Genomic DNA, 21,627 nt, shown 5'->3' with positions numbered 1-21,627 from the left:
GGAGTCAAGGGAGGCTCGTGGCCTCTCAGATGCAGCACAGCCAGGAGGGCCACCCTCACCCCCAGATGTTGCTTCTGATGCCCGCCATTCGCTGCCCAGAACATTTGTTTTAAAAGAGAAAACGCATAAAGACCCTCCCCATGGGGGTCAAGGCTGGGGTTGGGGGTGGCCTCCTCCTCAGACACCGTCAGAACCACAGGGACACCCAGCAGCGAGGACCGAGACTTTACAACAAATCACTTGGCTTCACAGGAACGCCAGCCCTGCCAGGCCCTTGAATGGCGAGGGCGGAGTTGTCTGGCCAAGGAACATGGCATCAAACCTGCTTGGCCTGAAGAGCAGCCGGAAGGCCAAAGAGACAGTAGAGTGGGCAAAGCCAGAGAGGGCCAAGGTGGAGATGAAGGAGTTCATGAGATCAGCCACTGAGCTATATGGCTTCTAAGCAGAGGGATGTGGAGTCAGCCTCCTTGCTCTGCGACTGCCCGAGATTGCTGAGAGAGTCATGCCCCCAGCCTGCATCTCTGCTTTCCCAGTGAGTCCTGACAAGTCTTAGAAGCAGCTGTTGGTCCTTCGAGCCTAAACGTATTCTAATTTTCACCCACCTTTTCAGGGGAGGATACTGAGGGCACCAAGGAGACAGGCGCCAGTTGCCCAGAGGGGAGAGTCAGGGAGGGCTTCATTGAGTAGGAGACATTTGTGCTGCTTCTTAAAATGAATCTGAGGGCATTCTAGATAGTGGTTCTCAACCTTCCTAATGCTGCGACCCTTTGATACAGTTCCTCATGTTGTGGTGACCCCCAATTTCATTGTTACAGATTGAACATAATTAAAGCATAGTGATTAATCACAAAAACGTGTATGTAATACACATGTAATAGATATGTAATTATCTATGTGTTTTCCGATGGTCTTAGGCGACCCCTGTGAAAGGGTCGTTCAACCCCCAAAGGGGTGGCGACCCACAGGTTGAGAACCGCTGTTCTAGAAGCAGGGACCAGGATTGGGTCCTGGGGTGGGTCAGGAAATCAGACTTGGAAGCAGGTTGGAGACTGGCCCTGAAGGGCTCTGTGTGCCCTGCCCAGCTTGGAGCCAGGTTGGGTGTCTGAGGGATCTGAGTGAGTGAGAACTGAGCCTTGGGCGGTGGATGCTGTGAGTGCAGCTCCTGGGTTCCAGGTACAGGCAGAGCAGAGAGCGCCCCAGTGATGGAACCGCAGGCCCTCTCCCAGGCCACCTGAGGACACACCTGGTTTTCCACTCATGCCACCGGGTCACATGGCTTTATTATGCCAGGGCCCCAGACACAGTCTGCCCCTTCCCCGGGCCTGGAGGGCAGCCTGTCTCCTCCCATTAGGTGTTGATCAGATTAGTGAACCTCAGTGTCCTCCAGGGCCCTGGGCAGGAGCAGCTTGCAGAACAGTTACGGTGAGGGATGTGAGTCGGCAGGCTGCGGCAGGGAGCCCGTGGAGAGGGAGAGAGGCTGGTGTCCTGAGCCCGGCCTCTCTGCACCACGCTGTGAGGTGCTGCAGGACACTGTTGGTGCTTTCACCCCGAAGTTGCTGCCAGGTTCTTGATGACTGGAACAGCAGCTCTCTTCTGAGTATGCAGCGCTAACTGGATGCCTGGTGAACCCCAGACTCAGGCCAGTGGTCCCCCACTCTGTGCCTTTGGAATGGGGCATGGGAGCCCTGGGGACCTAAAGCCCTGGACACATTGGTGGGGGCAGAGTAGGGAGGGCGCCCTCCCTCCACTGCGCTAACTCAGGAGGGGCCATAGCACTCATCTGGTTAGAAAGGACTTGGGCACATGAGACGTTTCCTTTGGAATTAAGTGTGGTGTAAGTTTGCCAACGGCAACGTCACTGAGACTAGAAGAGAGTCGGGGAAGGCCTGTGAGTGTGGCCTGGCAGCAGACAGGGTCCCTGAGGAGGGAACAGGCCCTGTTCCGGAGCACCCCCCTCCATCCCTGAAGGTCTCCCCAGGAGGCTGGTGGAGAGGGGGCCCCGGGGTGGGACCTGGGGGCTGTGTAGGGGGGCGGGGGCGGGGGCGGGAGGAGAGGGAACTCCAGGGCTGTTTCTCCAATGATCCTGGCGCTGAGGGGGTGGGAGGGAGCGGTCTCCACACCTGGATGCCCAGCGGCTGGAGGACGCATTCTCCTCTCTCAGGGCTGAGGGACTGGGGAGGAAGAACTGGCTGGAGCAGCCCCAGGAGACACGGGCTTGTGCAGACACCGGACTTCAGCATAAGAATAGCTGGCACCAGCGCCTGGCTCCTGCCTGGGTTTTTCCATAGGGCGGGCTCTGCATTGTGGGTCAGGCCAGAGCCTGTGGTGAGGCTCGGGGCCCTGCCTGCCCTGAGCTGGTGGAAAGGTTCCGGTGCAGCCTCCAGCTGTGAGCAAGGCAGACCTGTGTTCTATAGGTTCCTGCCACTGGCCTGCTTTTAAGGTCAACAAGGACTCAGGGAACCTGAGAACCCCACTTGATTTGTGGATGAAGGGGAGACTTCCTGCTCTTCTCCCTCAGCACCGCTCTTCACCCTCTAGGCACCTTGGTCCAGGGCTCAGCCTCGGGGCCCCTGCCCTCCCACAGAAGCAGAACTAACAGCCCCCTTCTCCTGCCATCCCCAGAGGCCTCCTGTCTCACACAGCCCCCTCCTGGCCCCTCCTGGGCCCCCAGCCACCAGCTCCCAGTGTTGCCCTTATCTCCATAGAGCACTGGGTGGGTTTGGCAAGTGCTGGCTCTGCCAATTCTTACCCAAGACCTTGGTAAGTGACTTCATGTCACTGCCTGGCTTTCCTTGTCTATAATATGGGGCTTCTCTTGCTCACCTTGGTTAATCTCTTCCCACCCCACCCCTTCCCTCTGAAATTCGTCAATCTGTGGCATGCTTCAATGTCTCTGGATCAATTAATTTTGTTCATTAGATTCCATATATAAGTGAGATCATGTGATACATGTCTTTCTCTGACTGGCTTATTTCACTTAGCATAATAGTCTCCAGGTCCCTCCATGCTGTGTCAAAGGGTAAGAGATCCTTCTATTTTACAGCTGCATAGCATTCCATTGTGTAGATGTACCACGGCTTTTTTATCCACTCATCTGCTGATGGGCACTTGGGCTGTTTCCAGATCTTAGCAATTGTAAATTGTGCTGCTATGACCATAGGGGTGCATATATCCTTTCGGATTGATGTTTCAGTCTTCTTAGGATATATTCCTAGAAGTGGGATCACTGGGTCAAATGGTAGTTCCATTTTTTATTTTTTGAGGAAACTCCACACTATTTTCCATAATGGCTACACCAGTCAGCATTCCCGCCAGCAGGGCACTCAGGTTCCCTTTTCACCACATCCTCACCAGCACTTCTCATTTGTTGATTTGTTGATGGCAGCCATTCTGACAGGTATGAGGCGATACCTCATTGTCGTTTTAATTTGCATCTCTCTGATTAGTGATGTTGAGCATTTTTTCATATGTCTCTTGGCCATTTGTATGTCCCCTTTGGAGAAGTGTCTGTTCAGGTCCTCTGCCCATTTTTTTTATTGGGGTGTTTGTGTTCCTTTTGTTGAGTTATATGAGAACTTAATGTATTTTGGAAATTAACCCCTTAATCAGGTGTTTCATTGCCAAATATGTCCCCCCATACAGTGGGCTCCCTTTTCGTTTGATGCTGGTTTCTTCCGCTGTGCACAAGCTCTGTAGTTTGATGTGGTCTCATTTGTATTTGGAAGCAACAGGTTGCAGTGGAAGGAGGGAGCCTAGTCTTGGGGGTCTGATGGACTTGGTTTGACTCTTTGTTTCTTAAACTCCCTCAGTGACCTTGGGCTCTGAGCTTCAATTTCCTTTATCTGCAAAATGGAGCTTGGTCAAGAATTCATCTATTCATCCATTCCTTCTTTATTCTTTGAGTGATGGCGACTGCGTGCAAAGCACATGCTGGGGGAGATGGGGTCAGACACACAGCAGGTGCTCCCTGAACCTTCACGGGCGGCCCTCCCGGCCTCAGCTGCAGCAGGCACAGCCCTGAGGCCTCCCTCCTTCCCCTGAAGCCTTGGGCTCGAGAGGAGACTATGGGGGGCCCAGCCCTGGAGGGTCCACCGCGTGGCTCCTCCTTTGGGCCTCATGAGCACAAGAATGTCTGGGATTCCGGAGGCGTGTGGCAAAGTGCCCGTGGCCAGTGTGAGAGGGAAGCGTGGCGGCCTACGGGCCTCGGAGAGGCCGCGCCCCACCTGCCCACACCTACACGCGGGGTCGGCCTCTCGGGGTCAGGCGCTACTTGCTTCCCTCTGAACTCCTGCCTCCTTGGAGCTGCTCTCCTCTGATAAACTCCGAACGGGAAAATCAAAGATACAGAACAGCTCCTTTGCCATTTTCCACTATTTCATGAGAGTGTCCAAGCCACCAGAGCCATTTCCAGGCCCAGCATTCTGCCAACTCTCCCGCCAGCCCCCCTCCCGCGGCATCTGAACAGAGTGCCGGCAGCTCCAGCCAGAGCTTTCTAAATATAGCGCTCTCCCCGGACAACAAAGACTGGTCCTCCAATGGCTTCAGTCCCGGCCAGCCTCAGACGTCAGACTTCCCCTCCAGGAGGGGAGGGGGGAGCGGGACAGACAGCGGGACAGACAGGAAGTGACTGGAGAACAGGGACCAGAGAGGAGCTGCTGGAGCCAGCTCACAAGTGACGTTGAGATCCAGACGTCCAGGGCTGTGGCCTTGGCCCTGAGTTCCTGCCCGCTGTCTCCGGGGATGTGTGGGGCCCAGGGCATTGTCTCAGGCTAGTCCTGTCCCCTGAGGAGACAGATTAGTGCTGAAGGGAGAGGAAAATGAGCTTCCAGGAAGAGGGGGGGAAAGCCTGTCGTTAGGGTCAGACCCAGTGGCTTGACTCTGGGCAGACCCTACACCTTAAACCTCAGCATCCCCATCTGTGACGTGTGGATAATAAGACCCATGTGGAGAGGGATTAAGGAGAACTTGTGCCGAGTGGCAGCCCTGGTCGCCCTGCGTGCCAGGACTCTCTGGAGGCCATGGGTTGCTGTCGTGGGCTCTGAAGGGCAGGGGCCCAGCATGGCACCTCCCCCTCCTGCTCCAGGGCACTCAGGTGACCCTACCTTCTGCCCTTGTGCCTTTAATTTCACCTTGGTGGAGCATGGAGTCCCCCTTCTAGTCCTAGTGGTCCGAGAGGTACCCCAAACCCAGAATCTGCACAGCCTCCTACTTCAGGGCTCACCTTCTCAGACACCCTGTGCCCAGTTGGGTGCTGAGGCTCCTTAAGACATCGGCCCACATGTGAGTGTAACACGTGAGCACAGATAGGAAAAACTGGGATTACTGAAAAGAAGAAAATCCTGTATTTCTCAGCTCTGCTTGGTGTGGGGTGGTGGCGGGGGGCATCCACGTCCTCCCCTCCTACCCTTTCAGTTCTATTTCAGGAGGGAAGGCCTGACCTGTTCCCAGGTCTCTGACACCAGGAAAGATGGGACCCTGCCCCCTAAGTGTAAGTAAGGGGTCCTCAGGAGAGACCCCAAACTAACAACCTTACTGTATGGAAAGCCTGGTCTTCATACGACGAGAGGCCCCTCTGCCCCAGGCACTTTACTCCTTGGGCATGCAGGCTGCTGGATCCAGACACACTCTGCATGCAGATAAGTCAGGACTACGTGTGGAACCCCCAAGTGAGGGCAGGGTCGGAGCTGGAGGGCTGCTGGTGGAGACACTAACTAGCCTGTTGTTTGGACCTGTCTTTTTGCAGGGGGCTCCCGGGGGAATCAGGCATTGGGAGGGTGTAAAAGATGCACAGCTGCTGTTGCTATGGCCACCATTCATAGAGCACTGACGCCACACGGCTATTCAGTGGCAAAACCAGGATTCACAGTTTGTGCCCTCCTGGCCTCTAGGGTCATGCTTTGGAGTTCCAAGGTTTGCCGTATGACCACAATTCTTAAAGAGCTTTGGTAGGGGATGCTGGGAACGCGCATCCACAGTAAACAGGCTGCAGACTGTTAGAACAAAAGCTCTGAACTCTCTCAAGGGAAGTCACGCTGGACTCACCTACCAGACCTTGTAGGCAGCAAAACCACGTCAGCTAAGGAAACCAGTAGCTTCGGTGTTTTCAATTTTTCAAAAGTCTTTGGCAAAGTTCCAGGCCAAAAAATTTTCCATAGCTAGAAAAAAAATTGCTTCACCAGGGCTTTGCAGGGAATGCTCTGTCATGCATAGGAGCCAGCTTAGGGAAGGGAACGTATTCCTAAGGATGAATGTGTGCTTTTCTTGATGGAGAGTTGTAAACTCTCACAGGGGTTGGTGCTGGGAAGTCCTAGCTCATATCTTTTTTAATTAGAGATCTGGAAGAGGAAGCATGTAGTGAAAATTCTGCGTTGACAGGATTCTTTGGAAATGAGAAGCCAAATTAATGGAAGGTGTGTGTTTTTTGCTTTGGTCCCCCAATCATTGCTAATGATCAGCATTCTGTTAGGCTGTTCGCCACAATAACGTACAAGGAAGGGTTTTACCCATTCAACACGTATCTGCCCCTATATACCAGGCGCTGTGCTAGGCACAGGCACGTATCATATATGTTGTTATTCTGCTTCACAAAATGGGATTTCATGGTTCTCCCACTTGCTTTTACTTACTGATGTGAACATCACAATGCAAAGTGTGGCGAGCCGGCACAGCCATGGCATACTCAGTCCCACCTTGGGCGCCTTATGTGCCGAGCCAGCTCAGCCAGGCTCGGGGAGCCTGAGTGGGGGCGGTGAAGGATTGAGAAAAGACAGACAAGCGAATAAAAGCTGGGCCTGGGTGGGACGCTGTCCTCTCTGATAGAGAGCTAGCGACAGCGCCACGGACTACAAGCTGTGTCTTTATTTTATAGCCACATTCCACAAGGCAAAGTAAGGGCGTGGTCAAGATGTTTACAACATTCTCGTGGGTTTCGATCCTACTCAACTACATGCACCTGAACTCTATCAAGCCCACATCACTCAGACACGTGGGGCCACGTGTTTGGACCATAGGTTCAAGCTTACAGCTATAGCTCTTGGCTATAATTGTGATGGGAGGGCTTTGCCCTCCAAGCTGGGACTTGCACGTGGCCATGAGAGGACTGTGCCTTCTCATCAGTCCAAGGCTGTAACCTGTCCAAACACTGTAGCTGCTCTCCACAGCAAAGAACCACCTCCATCTTTTTCATGTCTGTCTGGTGGCATTTTCCCATGAAATGACCACACAGCAGTTTAATCAGCCCCCTCTTGTTGGGCATTTCCATTACTTCTGGACTAGAAATACTATCACAGTGTAGCCTTTGACATCCCTGGACTCAGGTATGTGTACATGTGGAGAGTTTCCGAGGGTGGTGGTCACCTGGAAGGGAAAGTACTGGGTCACAGTGGACAAGCATTTAAATGTGTGACAGGTGTTGATGAATTGCCTGCAAAAACACATCCAGCTAAAGGTTAAGACCCCCAAAGTGTCTGGCACTGCCCACTTCCTCAAATCCCTACCAGTACAGTGGGGCCTTGACTTACGAGTGTCCCGACTAATGAATTTTTCGAGATAGGAGCTGTCTCTTGGCCGATTTTTTGCTTTGAGTTGCGAGCTAAAATTCGGGTTACGAGCCAGCTTCAGATACCCCACCGCTAGTCGGCTCAGCAAACGTCACAGTGAATGCCACAACATCAGCCCAGCATCACGTGTCTCACTTGTTCACTTTAAGATTTGACATACGGGTAATTTGAGTTACGAGCTCCGTCACGGAATGAATTAAACTCGTAAGTCAAGGCCCCACTGTATTGGCTATCACATCGGTTTCCTATTGCCCCTGACAGCTTCCCATAGTTCACAACAGGAATTTGTTATCTTACAGTTCTGTGGGTCAGAGGGCCGGCAGGAGTCTCACTGGACTGAACTCCATGTCGGCAGGGGAGTCTGTTCCCTGGCCTGTGGTTCTGGTCCATCTTCTAAGCCAGCGGCGTCGGGAGGGCTGGGGAAGTCCTCCCCCGTGGCATCACCCTGTTTCTGCCCCTTTCCATCTTCATAGCCCCTTAGCTTACACTGGGCACACCTGGGTAATCCAGGCGCCCCTCCTTATCATCAGGTCCGCTGATTAGCAGCCTCCATTCCGCCTGTGGCTTGAATGCCCCCTGCTATGTAACGTGACGGGTCCGCAGGTTCCAGGGAATGGGATGTGGGCACTTGGGGAGGGTAGTCTCCCTCAACCACAGAGACCACCAGCCTTTCTAACTGTTTTCATTGTAAGTGAAAGCTCTTGGCGGTTGCATCTTCCTGATTATTGGTGAGGTCAAACATCTTCTGTGTGGGGAGGCAAAGCAACTTTGTTCCTGGGAGTTGTCTGTTATACCCTCTGGCTCCTTTTCTGTGGGGTTGCCTTAAAAAAAAAAGGAACGATAAATTCCTTGAGAGCAAGGACCTTCTCATATCACCCCAGTGCTTCAACTGCGGCTGGGGTCAGAGAGGATGCTGATGCCTGTGCCCCGCCCCTAGCTGTTCTCCCTGGGAGGAAAGGTCAGGACGCTTCCGCTGAACTGGCCGGCTTGAGTCTCTGTCTAGGGCGCGTGGTGGCTGAGACGAGGCTCGTCTGGAGGTTCACTTACAGCCCGGCGGGCTTCTCAGGCCACCTGGGCTCTGGGGTCAGACAGCAGGAGTGCCCAGCCCCAGCTCAGCTTCTGACTCCACAGCCCTCTCACCCCACCCCCACCCCCACCCCCACCCCCACCCGAGCCGCAGTTTTCTCACGCGGGAAAGCAGTGCCGGTGGCACGCTGACATGTTAGGGTTGCTGGCATGGGAACAGGGATGAGTCAGACACTGGGAGACGCAGAGAAGAGCAATGTTTGGTCATTTTGCGGAGGCAGGCAACATCCTCTCCTGTGACATTTTAAAAGAACTTACAGTAAAGACTGAAATTGCTTTTCAATTATGCTGGGTGTCAACCCCTGCTTCTTCTGGAGGCCCTGGGGACCCCGGGGCCTGGTGCCGGTGGTGACTTGTACACGCCTCCGAGTTGGCCTCTTCCCCTGCCTGCCCTCCCCTCAGAACCTCAGAAGGTTTGCTGGGGCCCAGAATCCCTGCCGCAGGCGGCTCTTTCTCCTCCACAGCCTCTGAGGCGGCATCTGGAGCCCCGAGCCCGGTCTCCCAAGGGCTAGTGTTGGAGCGAGTCCCCTACCCTGAACTGACTACGATCCTGGGCCTGTTGGCCTCGCTGAGCCTCCCTTTTCAGAGCATAGAGTGGGAACAGTAATCCCCACTGCTGCCCGCTGGGCGAGCCCCGCCTGTGCTGGCCGGGATGACGGTCCTCGGTGGTGGCTCCTGTCATGGCCTTCCCGCTCCTGCCCTTCTTTCCTCTGCGGCTGCCAGGGCCCAGGTCTGCGCTGACACAGCCCAGTGACCAGTGACTGGCAGGACCACAGTGACCCTCCCGTGACCTCCCTCTCTGGGGCTCGGTGCTGGACAGAGTCCCTTCCTTCCTTCTCTCCATTTCTCCAGCCAAGTGGGGCTGGCAGCCATGAGCAAGCGCCTGGGCGGGCGGGGGGCCGGGGGGTGGGGGTGGGGAAGAGAACGCAAGCCGTGTCCCCTCCTCCTTTGGAAGCTGGTAGCTGCCCTGGTGAGCCCCGGACCTAGGACCCTGATGTGGGCTCCCTGTGGCCACCCTTTTCCTTCTCAGTCAGCAAGGCCCTGATGAACTCCAGCTCCTCCTGGGCCTCCACCAGGGCCTGCAACTCATTAGCTCCTTTTATGAAATCCATCTGCTCAGAACAGAAGCATGGCCCTGGTCTCCGGCTCCCCAGCCTGGTGTGTGCGCGGGGGCTGCACACAGAGAAGATTGTTGAGCTGGGTGTGGCGTCCCGGAGGGCAGGGGCCTAGCCGTGCTGTGTGGGTGAGGCCCGCCAGCCTGAGGGGCGCGGGAGCCTGTCTCTGGGCCTGAGCCTGAGAGCTGAGGGTGGGGGGATGAGTGGGGCTTCCTCTTCCTGGGTGAGGTGGGCTTGCTGACCGGTCTTTCCTGATGAAGCTGCCCCCCCCCCCCCGCCAGGAGTGCATCATCGACGAGGACTGCGGGTCCCGCAAGTACTGCCAGTTTGCCAGCTTCCAGTACACCTGCCAGCCGTGCCGGGACCACCAGACAGTGAGTGTCCAGAGGCCTCCGGGCTGCAGCACCAGGGCCGTGGGGGCCCAGAAAAGAGCCCTGGGGAGAAGCCCTCTGTCCCCCGTTCTCCCAGAGCTCTACCGGGTCCCCGCCGGGAGGAGCCCCGCCACAGCGTGCCGTGGGCTGACTCCTGGAGTGGCCAGGAGGCCATCTGCAGACCCAGCCTCCTGGACGACAGGCAGCCCTGTTTTCCACCCACCGCGGTTGGAGCGGCGTTCCCTCCCGGCTATCCCGCTGGGCGCCATCATTGAGCACAGCAGTGGGGAACCAGCTCTGCTCTCTAATTGCATCCCCACATGGGATCCAGGCCCACGGCACCCACGTGCCTGACCACTCACCTGGCCCTCCCGGGCCTGGGCCTTGATCTAATCAGCTTATCAGACTCACAGTGCTGCCTGCACCTGCGGCCCTAAGCCGCCTCCTTCCTGACCTACGGACCTAATGGGAAGGAGGCAGGGCACAGCCACAAAGACATCCTGCAAAGGCAAAGCCTCAAGCTGGGAGGGAGACTCGGGTTCGTGCCTCCCCCAGGGCCCTTTCCCAGCGTGCTGACCCCTCACCTCTGCTCCCATGACCTCCACGAACCCCTCCTCCCCGACCGGGGACCTCCGTTTCCTCCTCCGTACAGTGGGGCCATGTGGTTAGCTCACCTGAATGCCTCCAGGCTTTCCCGCTGGGCGGCCACAGGCTGGGCTCTCCGGGTCTGTGAGCGGGCTGTGTGCTTCCCCACTCCCTGCAGGTCTGCACCCGGGACAGCGAGTGCTGTGGAGACCAGCTGTGTGTCTGGGGTCACTGCACCGAGACAGCCACCAAAGGCAGCAACGGGACCATCTGCGACAACCAGAGGGACTGCCAGCCCGGGCTGTGCTGTGCCTTCCAGAGAGGTGGGTGGCTCCCTCCTGGGTCACGCTGAGCCCTGTCCCAAGCCCCAGCGCCCCCTCCCCCTCACTCCCCAGCCTGAGGTAGCGCTGGCTCCAGTCCTGTGTCCTGTGAACTGACTGGCCCCCTCATCCATGGCTTCCATGCGCACTGCCCCTCCCCGGTGAGGTGAGCGCAGGCCCTCTCCCCTCCTGCAGGCGTTTCTGAAAACCTCGCCCTGGGCACCTTCCCCACCCCCTGGTCCACCTGGTACCTGCTGCTCCTGCAGTTTTCCTCAGGAACGGCTTTCTGGATAATACTCCTCTGGGAGCGGCAGCCACCCCTGTCCTGTCACTTTAATTAGACTCCCCGGTCCACCTTCCAAGCCTTGGCCAGCACCAGCTGAGCCGTCCTCCTTTTCTCTCCACTACTTGGCCCATTGGGAGCCTCACTGCCCCGCCTGAGCCCAACCCCAGGCTTTTTTTTGGTGCTGAGCCCCAGCCTTGAACACCTTTCTGCCACTGTTAATTTCTCCCGACCTTTGGCCTCAAAGCCCAGCACAAGCCCACCTCTTCCAGGCAGGCCTCCTGAACTGCTCCAGCCTTCGCAGCTCATTCTCTCTTGAGCCCCTATTGCCATCTTATTTCTCCTCACTCCACTTCTTCAAGCCTAACCTCCCCATGGGGGTTGAGGGTGGAAAGTGGGAGGCTGCACCCCATTTCTCCCTCCCCTGGTGCCTGCCTTGGTGCTGGGGCGCAGGGTGACTTTTGGCTGGTTCTAGGCCTGCTGTTCCCCGTGTGCACACCCCTGCCCGTGGAGGGTGAGCTCTGCCATGACCCTGCCAGCCGGCTCCTGGACCTCATCACCTGGGAGCTGGAGCCCGACGGAGCTTTGGACCGCTGCCCGTGCGCCAGTGGCCTCCTCTGCCAGCCTCACAGGTGAGGCCCCACCTGTCCGTCTTGTCAGGGGCCAAGAGGGGATGAGTTGCCACCCACTGGGGACGCAGGAGCAGGGGGAAAGTGGGTTCCATTTAGGATAGGTTTGATGTGAGTGTCCTTGGTCTTCCTGATGGAGGGATCAGCAGTGGTCAGTCCGATAGGACTGGGGCTGAGGAGAAGGTGTGGCTGGGGGGGAGGGGTACAGCATTGGGGTGCATCTAGATGGTGGCTGAAGCCTCAGGAGTGGGTGGCCTGGGAAGAGGGTGTGGAGGGAGGAGCGCTGAGGGCTGAGGGGAGCCCAGGCCCATTAGACAAAGGACAAGCTGAGCAGGCGCCTGCAGAGAATTAGGAGGGAAACCCGGAGGGCCTGCCCTGCCCCAAGTGGGGGGCACCAAGCGTGGTTGGAGGCTCTGAGAGACCAAGAAGCACCAGGGCTGCAGCATGGCCGTTCCTCAGTGCGCTTCTCCCAGGCCTCTCAGCATCTGTTACCCAGCTTCTCTCCCAGCAGAGGCCTGGGTGGCTGGGCAGACACCCCCTCCGTGCCCACAGGCCCAGGGCTCCCCCAGGCCCAGCAGAGGAGGAGGCGGTTAGGCCCTGTCCCACTGTCAGGGGCCGCGCCTGCCTGGAGGCACAGATGGGGGGTGGGGGCGGGATTGTAAACTCTCAGACGCCCCTGTCCTTAGGGCCTACCCCTGGGGGCTGCCCCTCGAGGACATTCTCTGAAAGTGAGCGCCCTCAGCAATCTTCTCTAAGGCAAGATGTTGGCAGGCGGTTCAGACTGTTGAAGAGATGCTAGAGGAGGGGTCGTGTAGGTGAGGAGACTGGGGGGTATGAGGAGAGCCTTTGTCTCAGGCCCGGGCTCCCCAAGTTGAGAGCTGGCTGTGGCCCTGGGGAGACACGGCCCTTGGCTGAGCCATAGCCCTCTCTCCCCAGCCACAGCCTGGTCTACGTGTGCAAGCCGACCTTCGTGGGGGACCACGGGGAGGACGGAAAGAGCCTGGTGCCCAGAGAGGCCCCCGGCGATTACGGAGACGGCAGCTTCATTGAGGAGGTGCGCCGGGAGCTGGAGGACCTGGAGAGGAGCCTGTCGGTGGAAATGGCTCTCGGGGAGCCCGATGCCGCCGCTGAGCTGCTGGAGGGAGATGAGATTTAGAGCCAGGCCTGTCCTGCGGGTAGACGTGCAATAGACGTAGCTAATTTATTTCCCCAGCTGTGTCCTCTAGGTGTTGGCTCACCAGGCTTTTTTCCATGGCCTCTTCCCAGAACATTACCCCTCCGGCTTGAAACAAGATGAGGTGCCGCACACTTGTCCAGCTCCCCACGATGCACCCCACGCATCTCAGTTCTGCTGTCTGGGGGAGCACCGGGTGCGGGTGAAGGCGGGACAGGGCTGCTAAACAGGTCCAGTTGGTGGCCGCTTTGCTGCTGCTGGTTGGCAGATGGCACATGCCATTTTGTTCTCTGCACCCCCCGCCCCCAAGGAGGGGATAGAAAAGGATGCAGAATTTCCTCATGACGAGCTTTGGGGAAATGTTGATGCTTATACACATGGAGAAGAGTGCCCTGTTTAGCAAACATAAACCTGGCAAAAAATCACCAAATGAAACTCATGCAGTTCTTCACACGGGCACCGGTACGCTGTGCCTTCGGGGGAAACGTTCTGTGGTCCTCCGAGCAACATGCATTCAGCTTTTTAGCAGCCACTCAGCTCCTACCTCCGTGCCAGGTCAGCAGTTTCACCTCCACAATCCAGTCCTGCTGTCACCACAGCCTGGCGAAGGGGGCGTCGTTCTCCCCAACCGTCAGCACCTGAGGGGCTCAGAGATGTCAAGCTGCCTGCCCACGGCACACAGCTTGTGGAAAGCATAGCAGGATTTCACCCAGTGTGACCCCAAGCCCAGTGCTCCCCCACTGCTCCCCACCAGCCCCGGTGCCACCAAAAGTACCCCCGGCAAAGACGAAAAATGAAATTTTTCTTTTTTCTGAGGCAGATCTGGAAGGGAGGTCAAACTAGCTCCTACGTCTCTCCCAGACAGGAGGTATTGCCACTGTCCCCTGCGGCAGTTAGCTACATTAGTCACTCTGAAGGTACATGATCGGAGCATAATATTTAAGTTAACTTGCCAGAAACAATACTTGGGTAATTGTGGGGCCAGGATTATAAATGAAATTTGCAAAATCACTTACCAGCAACTGCAAGCCATTAGCAACCACATGGAGAACATCAAACCAAGCACGGCTCTGTGAAACATGGCTGCAATGCCCAGACTGAGCGCCGAACTGTGTGCTGTGCCACAGACGATCTTTTCAGGTGCCATGGACTGTTTCCATCATGTATTCATCCAGAGTTATTAAATTTTAAAGTTGCACCTGATTGTATAAGCATGCTTTCTTTGAGTTTTAAGTGATGTATTCACACATATATTGCATTTAGACATCAAGCATAAATCACTTAAACTCTTCTTTTGTAGTTCTTGGACTTTTTTCCTTTTGACTTTGAGTAAATATAAAAACCCTTTCATCCAGAAAAAAAAAAAATAGAAATGACCTGCATCTCTTCCAGGTAAGTACACTTTCCAGACAACTGAAGCACACCTCTTTCAGCATCAAAATATTTTAGAAATGTTAACCGTTCGGGGATGGGAGTGAGTTGTAAGAGTGTCAACGTTGCACTGTCTTCTGAAAGAGTAAATGGAGTGTGTGTGTCCCTTTTCTGGGTAGCGTTCCTTAATCAAACAGCTCTGGGCCATCACACGACCGTAATAATGAAGCTACTGTGTATTAAGGTCATCTGGGTGGCAGGCTGCCTATATTACCTCATTTAATCTTCATTGAATTCATGAGTATTTTCTCCATTTAACAGATGAAGAAATGGTGGCTCTGAAAGGTTAAGTGATAGAGCTGGAAGTCAAAAACAATATGAAGTACAGGATACACAGGATCAAGTGATAACTTCAAGATCAAATATAGAGCTCTGTTGAATGTTAAAATCATCATTGTACATTCTTATTATTCAACATATTTACAGAGAGCCTGCTCAGAACCGGGTGCTGTGATATACTCTGGGGGTGCAAGTTGATCCTGATAGGGTCCCTACCCTGAAGGCATCACAGCCTAATGAAGGATACACTAAACCCAGCACCGATAACACATAAGCAGTCAAACCGATATCATAACAGAATGTTACAGTGCCTCAAAGAATATGGCTCGGGAGACTTAGCCTGGGAACTGGCTCTCAAAGATGATAGGAGTTGATCAGGAGGCCAGAAGGAATGGAAAAGGCATCTGGGCCATGGGCAGAGGGAGGGAGGCAAGGAGGAGGGAGATTATGTAGGGGAAATAGCAAGTAATTCATAGTGGCTGGAAGACAAGGTACAGTTGAGCAAATGGTTGGAGAAGAGGCTGAAAATTATTTCAATCAAAAAATTTATTGAGCACCTACTATATGTCAGGCTCTATATTTAGTGCCAGGGAGACAATGAGATAAAACTAGGTTCCTTCCTCATGGAGCTTATATGCGGGTATATTATCTTGCTCTACTTTGTTATCATAGCCAGAAAAATATAAGCAAAGGAGAGGCTTTGCAAAATACTTGGCTGAAATCCACATACAGAGTAGCTGGTGTATCTCCTTACAAATCTAAATGGAATGTGGTAAGGGTTAGGTGAAGTTTGGTACATGAATCTTCCTGCCAGAGTTCCTGCCAAAGACGATAGGGTAGATGCTGTCGATTCAGCTACCCAATGCTATTCCCAACCCTGTTCCCTGCCCTTCTCCCACTACAGAGGCTGGAAAACCCAGCTGCCCATGCAGCTAGGGATGACCAGAGTTTCTGGGAAGGGTTATTTTCCTGAGTGACAAAGGAAAAGAGGCATAAATTAGAAGGCCTCACCCCCACCCCCACCCCCGGTTCCCTGCCTTGGAGTCCAGGGGTTCAGGATGTGCCATTGGGCACTGGGGGAGCCATCTGTGGTCAGTGATTGGGGATCAAGGTGGTGTGAGGTGGGGCACATTCTTCACTGGAAGCCTTGGGGGAAGAAACCATTTCCTTGCCTCTTTTAGCCTGTAGAGGTCACTCTTATCCCTTGACACATGGCCCCCTCCCTCTTTAAAGTCAACAATAGCCCTGACCGGTTTGGCTAAGTGGATAGAGTGTAGGCCTGCAGACAGAAGGCTCCCAGGTTCGATTCTGGTCAAGGGCATGTACCTTGGTTGTGGGCACATCTCAGGTAGGGAGTGTGCAGGAAGCAGCTGAATCGATGTTTCTCTCTCATTGATGTTTCTAACTCTCTATCCCTCTCCTTCTCCCTTCCTCTCTGAAATCAATAAAAATATATTTTTAAAAAAGAGAATCCTGTGGTGTGGGGTGGGATCAGAAAAGGGGCATTAAGTGTTCCTGTGGTCTTTCGCCTTTAGAAACGTAACTTGATTATTCTGAGATGCCTTTGATTGCTAGACTGGTTTCGAAGTTCAGAGGCCAACAGCTGTGGAGCAGGTCCCTCCATGCAGGTCTTGCTGAGGTGCATTTCAGCAGCAGCACAACTGTTCTGTGGATAGGCCGGAAAGGGGGTAAGAAATCTCTGTTGGGGGAGTTAGTGTGTCGAAAACAGGCTATTCCCCTCGAACTCCCAAGAAGGGGGGGAATTAGACTTCTTCCTTTAGCTAAACTCAAGAGAAGCACGAAATGTGTACGGGAGCTACTGACACATTGGGGGAGAGCCAGGCTAGGGGTGGGGGTGGGGGGGGGGTGGCAGTGCAGAAGCTGCAGGTCCTGCTGACTTGCCACTTGACCAGAGCAGCACCAGGGGCGAGAGGTGGGGTGCTGGAGCAGCTACGCAGAGTGGAACAGAGGCAAAAAGGCGAGACTCTAAGAGCACTCATCCTGAGAGGGAGGGAGGGAGGTTGGAATAAGGGTGAAAGGCTCAGTGAGGACCAGGGCAGCATGGGACAAATAGTACATATTTCACAGGAAGGCCTCGTGCCTGCAGGAGGTTGGCAAGTCAAGTTTCATAAACTCCAGTGCTGTTTGGAATTGAGTCCTTGTCTGGTAGGAACTGCTGGGCACCTCTTCACAGGGAATGAATAGACAGGATCCTCACCATGACCAAGAGGAGGCTGCAGTGTGAGGGGATGTCTTTACCCTCCTCCTGTCAGAGCTGGTGCAGGAGGAGCGGTGGGGAGAGTGGAGCACTGGCCCCCCTCCTTTCCTCTCCAAGCAGGGGGCTCCAAGGGCGCTGTTCTTGGTGGTGGGGGTGCTTTAAATCGAGTGACTACTAAGATCAGATTGTTTTAATAATGCCCAGTGACTTGAAAGTTACAGGACTGCACTGAGCTGGATGACAGCAACTTCAGCGGGAAACTGCATTCGACAGAGCACACAGGGCTGGCAGTTACACTGCATATTTGTATCTCAAGTTGATACTCCTTAATTAAACGGGTTTCTTAAGCATTATCAGAGGCGGAAAATGAAGAGCCCTCTGGACAGGGGAAGGAGCAGGCTGGGAGCAGGGAAAGCACTTGAGTATGGTCCCCACCTCTCAGGCCAGGACACGGGGCCCACTAGTAATTCTCTGGGGAGGGGTGACTCCTCAGCTATGACCAGTCAGAAGGCCAGGGTCTCTTGCAGACAGGAGGGAGCGACATTCTGCCCCAGTGTTGTCTGCCCTCCTTGCTTGCCCCTACTGACTGCTGCATTCTTTTCTAAATGCTCACACGTGCTTTAATACACTCTAGGTTGTGTCCAGTATTCTTGAGTGTTTCTCAAAGCCAAGTTTTGAAAATGAACACTGTACCTAACCACATGACCACAGCACCTTGCTTCCCCAGGTGAATGACACTGAAGGGACATGATTTCATGTACTCTTAAGTCTAGCTGGTTACAAGCTTTATTTGGACAACAAACTCCTTTATAAACCTGATTTAAACAACCCCCCCCCCCCCCCCACTCCAGACTATACACACACTATTTTGCATTTAAGAATTTATGGCCTTCTGTTGGCTAGTGACTAAAGTATTGATTTGTTTTTCAAAAACTACACAGAATTGTTTAGATGGAGTTTTATTTAGCAAACAAAAAACTTGCTAATTCAGATTCGCCTCTATTACATGTACTCTAGACTACAATTTGCAAGTCATAAGCACAAAAAAGCTGGGTAGGGTCTTGATGCAGAACAAAATTCAGAGGGAGAACTTCAGTAGCCAAATGAACCAGAATAAAAGACTTTATTGTATTCCATACATTCACAGGTCACTTCCAGATTTAGTGCACTCGTTTAACTCAGGCCACACTGTAAGCCTGTAGCTCTCTCCTTCTCTCTTGGCCTAGAGATGTGTCACAAAGCCATTCCTAACAGTGCAGCCTGGTAACCAATAGCTACTTGACCATTTTCTAGCTGTGGCACAGGTTCATCCTGCTCTCTCAGAATTTTAAAGTACTTTCCATTACAGTACAAAAGAGATCACCGAACTTTCTATTGTAGATCCTCCTTCACTCACCATTTATCCCATCGTCTTTTCACTTCCATAGTTTCTGAAGTGGACTTTTAACTAGCGAACTTCTGTACAGAGCAGCTAACCACAGCATGGTCCTGAAACCATAGCTTTTCCTCCTTTGGCCAGAATGTACCCCTCGCCTTCAACATCTGCCTCAGAAATGTCGGTGCCTGGTTCTCACAGGCGTCCTGGCTGACACAAACCCATCTGCCGCACAGTAAAAGCGCTCTGAAACCTCAGTGTGGCCTGTGGAAGCAGGGTCAGTTTACTGCACGTGGCCTGTCTCAGCCTCAGGAGACTCGGCAGGCGAACCAGGCTCCAGGCCTGCCCGGCGTGGGCAGTTGGTCCACAGTTAATGCTCTGCCTCTTGGCCTCAGAGGTGCTCACTTGATCATTTGAATCTGGGGGGGAGCGGGGGGGGGGGGGGGTGACACACGTTTATCTTCCTTATACCCTTACACAAATTACTGTTCCTATCCCAAGTTCATTTTGAAAAGTTTACCACCACCTTTACCGAAATTACTAAGTGCAACATTGTGTTTTCACTCTATTGGGCACTGAAAAACAAGAGTTTAAACTTTCTTTTCTATAATGAAATTTTCTTTACTCTTGGTATTTGTGATATGCCTGCAATTAAAAGTAGCAAACACAAATCAAAAATCAGGGCAGAAGGCACAGAATGAGAAGAATTTTACCATTTACTCTTTTAGGAACACTAAACGAAACCAAATCAAACAAGCTCACAGTCAGTTTTGTTTACAAATCAGCCTCCTCTGCTCCAGTCAGTCCCTGAAATCAGAAACCCCATTTATTAACCCCATGTCCAAAGTAAGCGGCCTGTATGGACCAAAGAAAGTCCGTGATCCTGAGAGACAACTCACCACCACATTCCCAGTTTTCCTGCGAGACAACTGTCAATTCCAATAATGCAAACCCGGGACACCACTTCAAAGTGATCAGAATGCTATATAGTTTTTACGGAATAAAAATTAGCCAGAAAAATACCTTAGAAAAGATTTTTATCCTTGTGGATGCCAAGAGACTTTTAAGCTATATTATATTAAGTCATTATATTCAAACTGCAGATATTGATAGGATCCTCCAAAGTTAAATATTAACATCTTTTCATCTCTTATGGGAACTTTACTGTAAACATACCTTATCATAGAAATGAGATAATTATTCAGTACACATTACAAAATGTTATATTTAAAGAAAACAAATCTATCCTTAACCAAGATTCTTCATCCATAAAAGTTGAATGACTAAAATAACACAACAGAATGAACAAATGTTTTATTGGCATGTTCATTGTTGTAAACAGCATCTGGCATGAAAAAGTTTTACCAAAACCTTTTTATTGATTTTTATAAATTAGATGGCATTTTCAAAATGTACGTATAATTGTGTTCATTGAATAGTTGTATTTAGCAAAGCAAAAACTTGCCGACTCTAATCGACTCTGCAATGAAATCATGTTGACTGCATCAGCCTGTGCTATGACCTGACTTACTAGCAAGTTTATTCAACACGATGCTAAGACATTTCCCCAAAGTCAAACTACGTGTAACTACAAATCAACTCCAAAAATTAAAGTGGGATTTACAAGGGTTCTGGAAGATTCAAACTTGAAGTATATTTTCAAAAGTAATATACAAAAAGAAAGAAAACTGAAGCCACTGAACAGAAAAACCTCATTAACAAGGGCAAATACAACCGTATGGGACCCAGCACTGAGGAACCTCACTGAGGAGTACACTTACAGACTGCTGTACTTCTCAATGTACACAAATGTACATCGTGAATGACATGTGAAAAGAACAACCACAGGAAATAGGTGAACTGCAATCAGGATAACTCAATAGTATCAATTATATTTACATGCTGAATGAACGAGTGAAATGTATTGTCTACATCCATAACTTAAGTACAGTTATAATTACAATATTCAGCAATTTGAGCTGCCATCTGCTGGGAGCAGTCTAAGGGAAATGTTTTGGTGTTCCAGAATAATGTTCTTTATACTTCGCAAAAAATGGAACAAGAAAACACAACTTCACAATTCTTTACTGGGTTACGGCTGGTTCTAAGAATTTCCTTCTTCAGCTCCTATTTTTGCTGCTTTCCAAGAGTCAACACACGTTGAATTTACTTACGAATTGTCAATGAGGTAATGTGTGTATCAGTGAAATAAACAGAAAATTCATTCATTCATGGCCTTTGCACAGCTTTTATTATTAAGCTATGAGCATCCTGTTTGAGGCTAGTTTTACTAGCGGCTATGTGCACATTTGTCCGCAAAAAGACATTTACTCATTCCCCTTTCCCCTTTTCTAGTAGCAGGTTTTGTTTTTATTTTTTTGCACATCCCTTTTCACTTTACAGTACATTTGACTATAGTGCACAACATGATTCCAAGTCAAAACAGTGGCCCATTGGGCACTGAGCTTCTGATTGGTGAAGGGCAGTCCAATCAGTGCTGGTGTCATGGGGTTACCCCTAACCATGTCCCGCCATAACGGCACTACACAGTAGCAGTGAACCATCTAATTAAAACCAAATCCCCCAGGGAAAATGCTACACTAGCAGAGTCAGTCTTGAGTCAGATCTTTATTTGGTGCTCCATCCAGATATATTTTTAGTGCTTTCTCTTTCCGAGGTGAGTATGTTACTCGATGTCCCGTCTTCTGGAGTCGACTGCTTTCTTTTTTCATCAGTTCATTTCTTTGCTCATCTGTCAACTCCATTAATTCTTCTGTTTTATCCCTACATTTAAAATATTAATGACACATTAGGCCAGTATAGCCACCTGCCTCTATTAATTTATGCTTGAATACTATAATGCTCCTCAGTGAGAAAGTGAAATCTGCTGTCACCAATGAAATTAATCTCATATACTAAGATGTTGTAGATTTCTAATGTGTTTATTAGCATAGCACTCACTTCTAAAACTGGCACAATTTCCATGTTATTAGTATAAAAGCTATCATTTCTGAACATCTATTTAATAACAAGCACTGTGCCAGTTTTCAAAAATGTAATAATAGTTCTAATTCTCATAAAATCTCACCACTTTACAGATGAGGAGTTAGATAAATAACAAAGCTAAATTTGAACCTGTATCTGCCAAGCTCCAATGACTCTTTTGTCCTCTACATCTGTGTTGTCCAACATGTCAGCCAAT

At 52.0% G+C, this 21,627-nt stretch overlaps 2 protein-coding genes across 9 annotated transcripts in view; one reads left to right on the top strand and one right to left on the bottom strand.

Annotated features, from left to right (window-relative positions):
- DKK3 (dickkopf WNT signaling pathway inhibitor 3) overlaps window positions 1–14,413 on the top strand; it is a 38,551-nt gene extending 24,138 nt beyond the window's left edge. For both annotated transcript variants that reach the window (XM_059708940.1, XM_059708941.1), the window contains exons 5-8: window positions 10,042–10,134; window positions 10,895–11,039; window positions 11,795–11,951; window positions 12,885–14,413. In XM_059708940.1, the coding sequence (XP_059564923.1) occupies window positions 10,042–10,134; window positions 10,895–11,039; window positions 11,795–11,951; window positions 12,885–13,104 (615 nt within the window). In that variant the 3' untranslated portion in view covers window positions 13,105–14,413. The remainder of the gene's footprint in view (window positions 1–10,041; window positions 10,135–10,894; window positions 11,040–11,794; window positions 11,952–12,884) is intronic.
- Window positions 14,414–19,724: 5,311 nt separating this feature from the next.
- USP47 (ubiquitin specific peptidase 47) overlaps window positions 19,725–21,627 on the bottom strand; it is a 99,078-nt gene continuing 97,175 nt past the window's right edge. For all 7 annotated transcript variants that reach the window (XM_059708921.1, XM_059708924.1, XM_059708925.1 and 4 more), the window contains one exon: window positions 19,725–21,209. In XM_059708921.1, the coding sequence (XP_059564904.1) occupies window positions 21,035–21,209 (175 nt within the window). In that variant the 3' untranslated portion in view covers window positions 19,725–21,034. The remainder of the gene's footprint in view (window positions 21,210–21,627) is intronic.

The sequence above is a fragment of the Myotis daubentonii genome, chromosome 9 (genome assembly GCF_963259705.1).
Source record: "Myotis daubentonii chromosome 9, mMyoDau2.1, whole genome shotgun sequence".
In the NCBI taxonomy this organism is placed as follows: Eukaryota; Metazoa; Chordata; class Mammalia; order Chiroptera; family Vespertilionidae; genus Myotis; species Myotis daubentonii.
The sequence above is the reverse complement of the archived record's forward strand: the minus strand, read 5'-3'. Positions and strand labels throughout refer to the sequence as shown.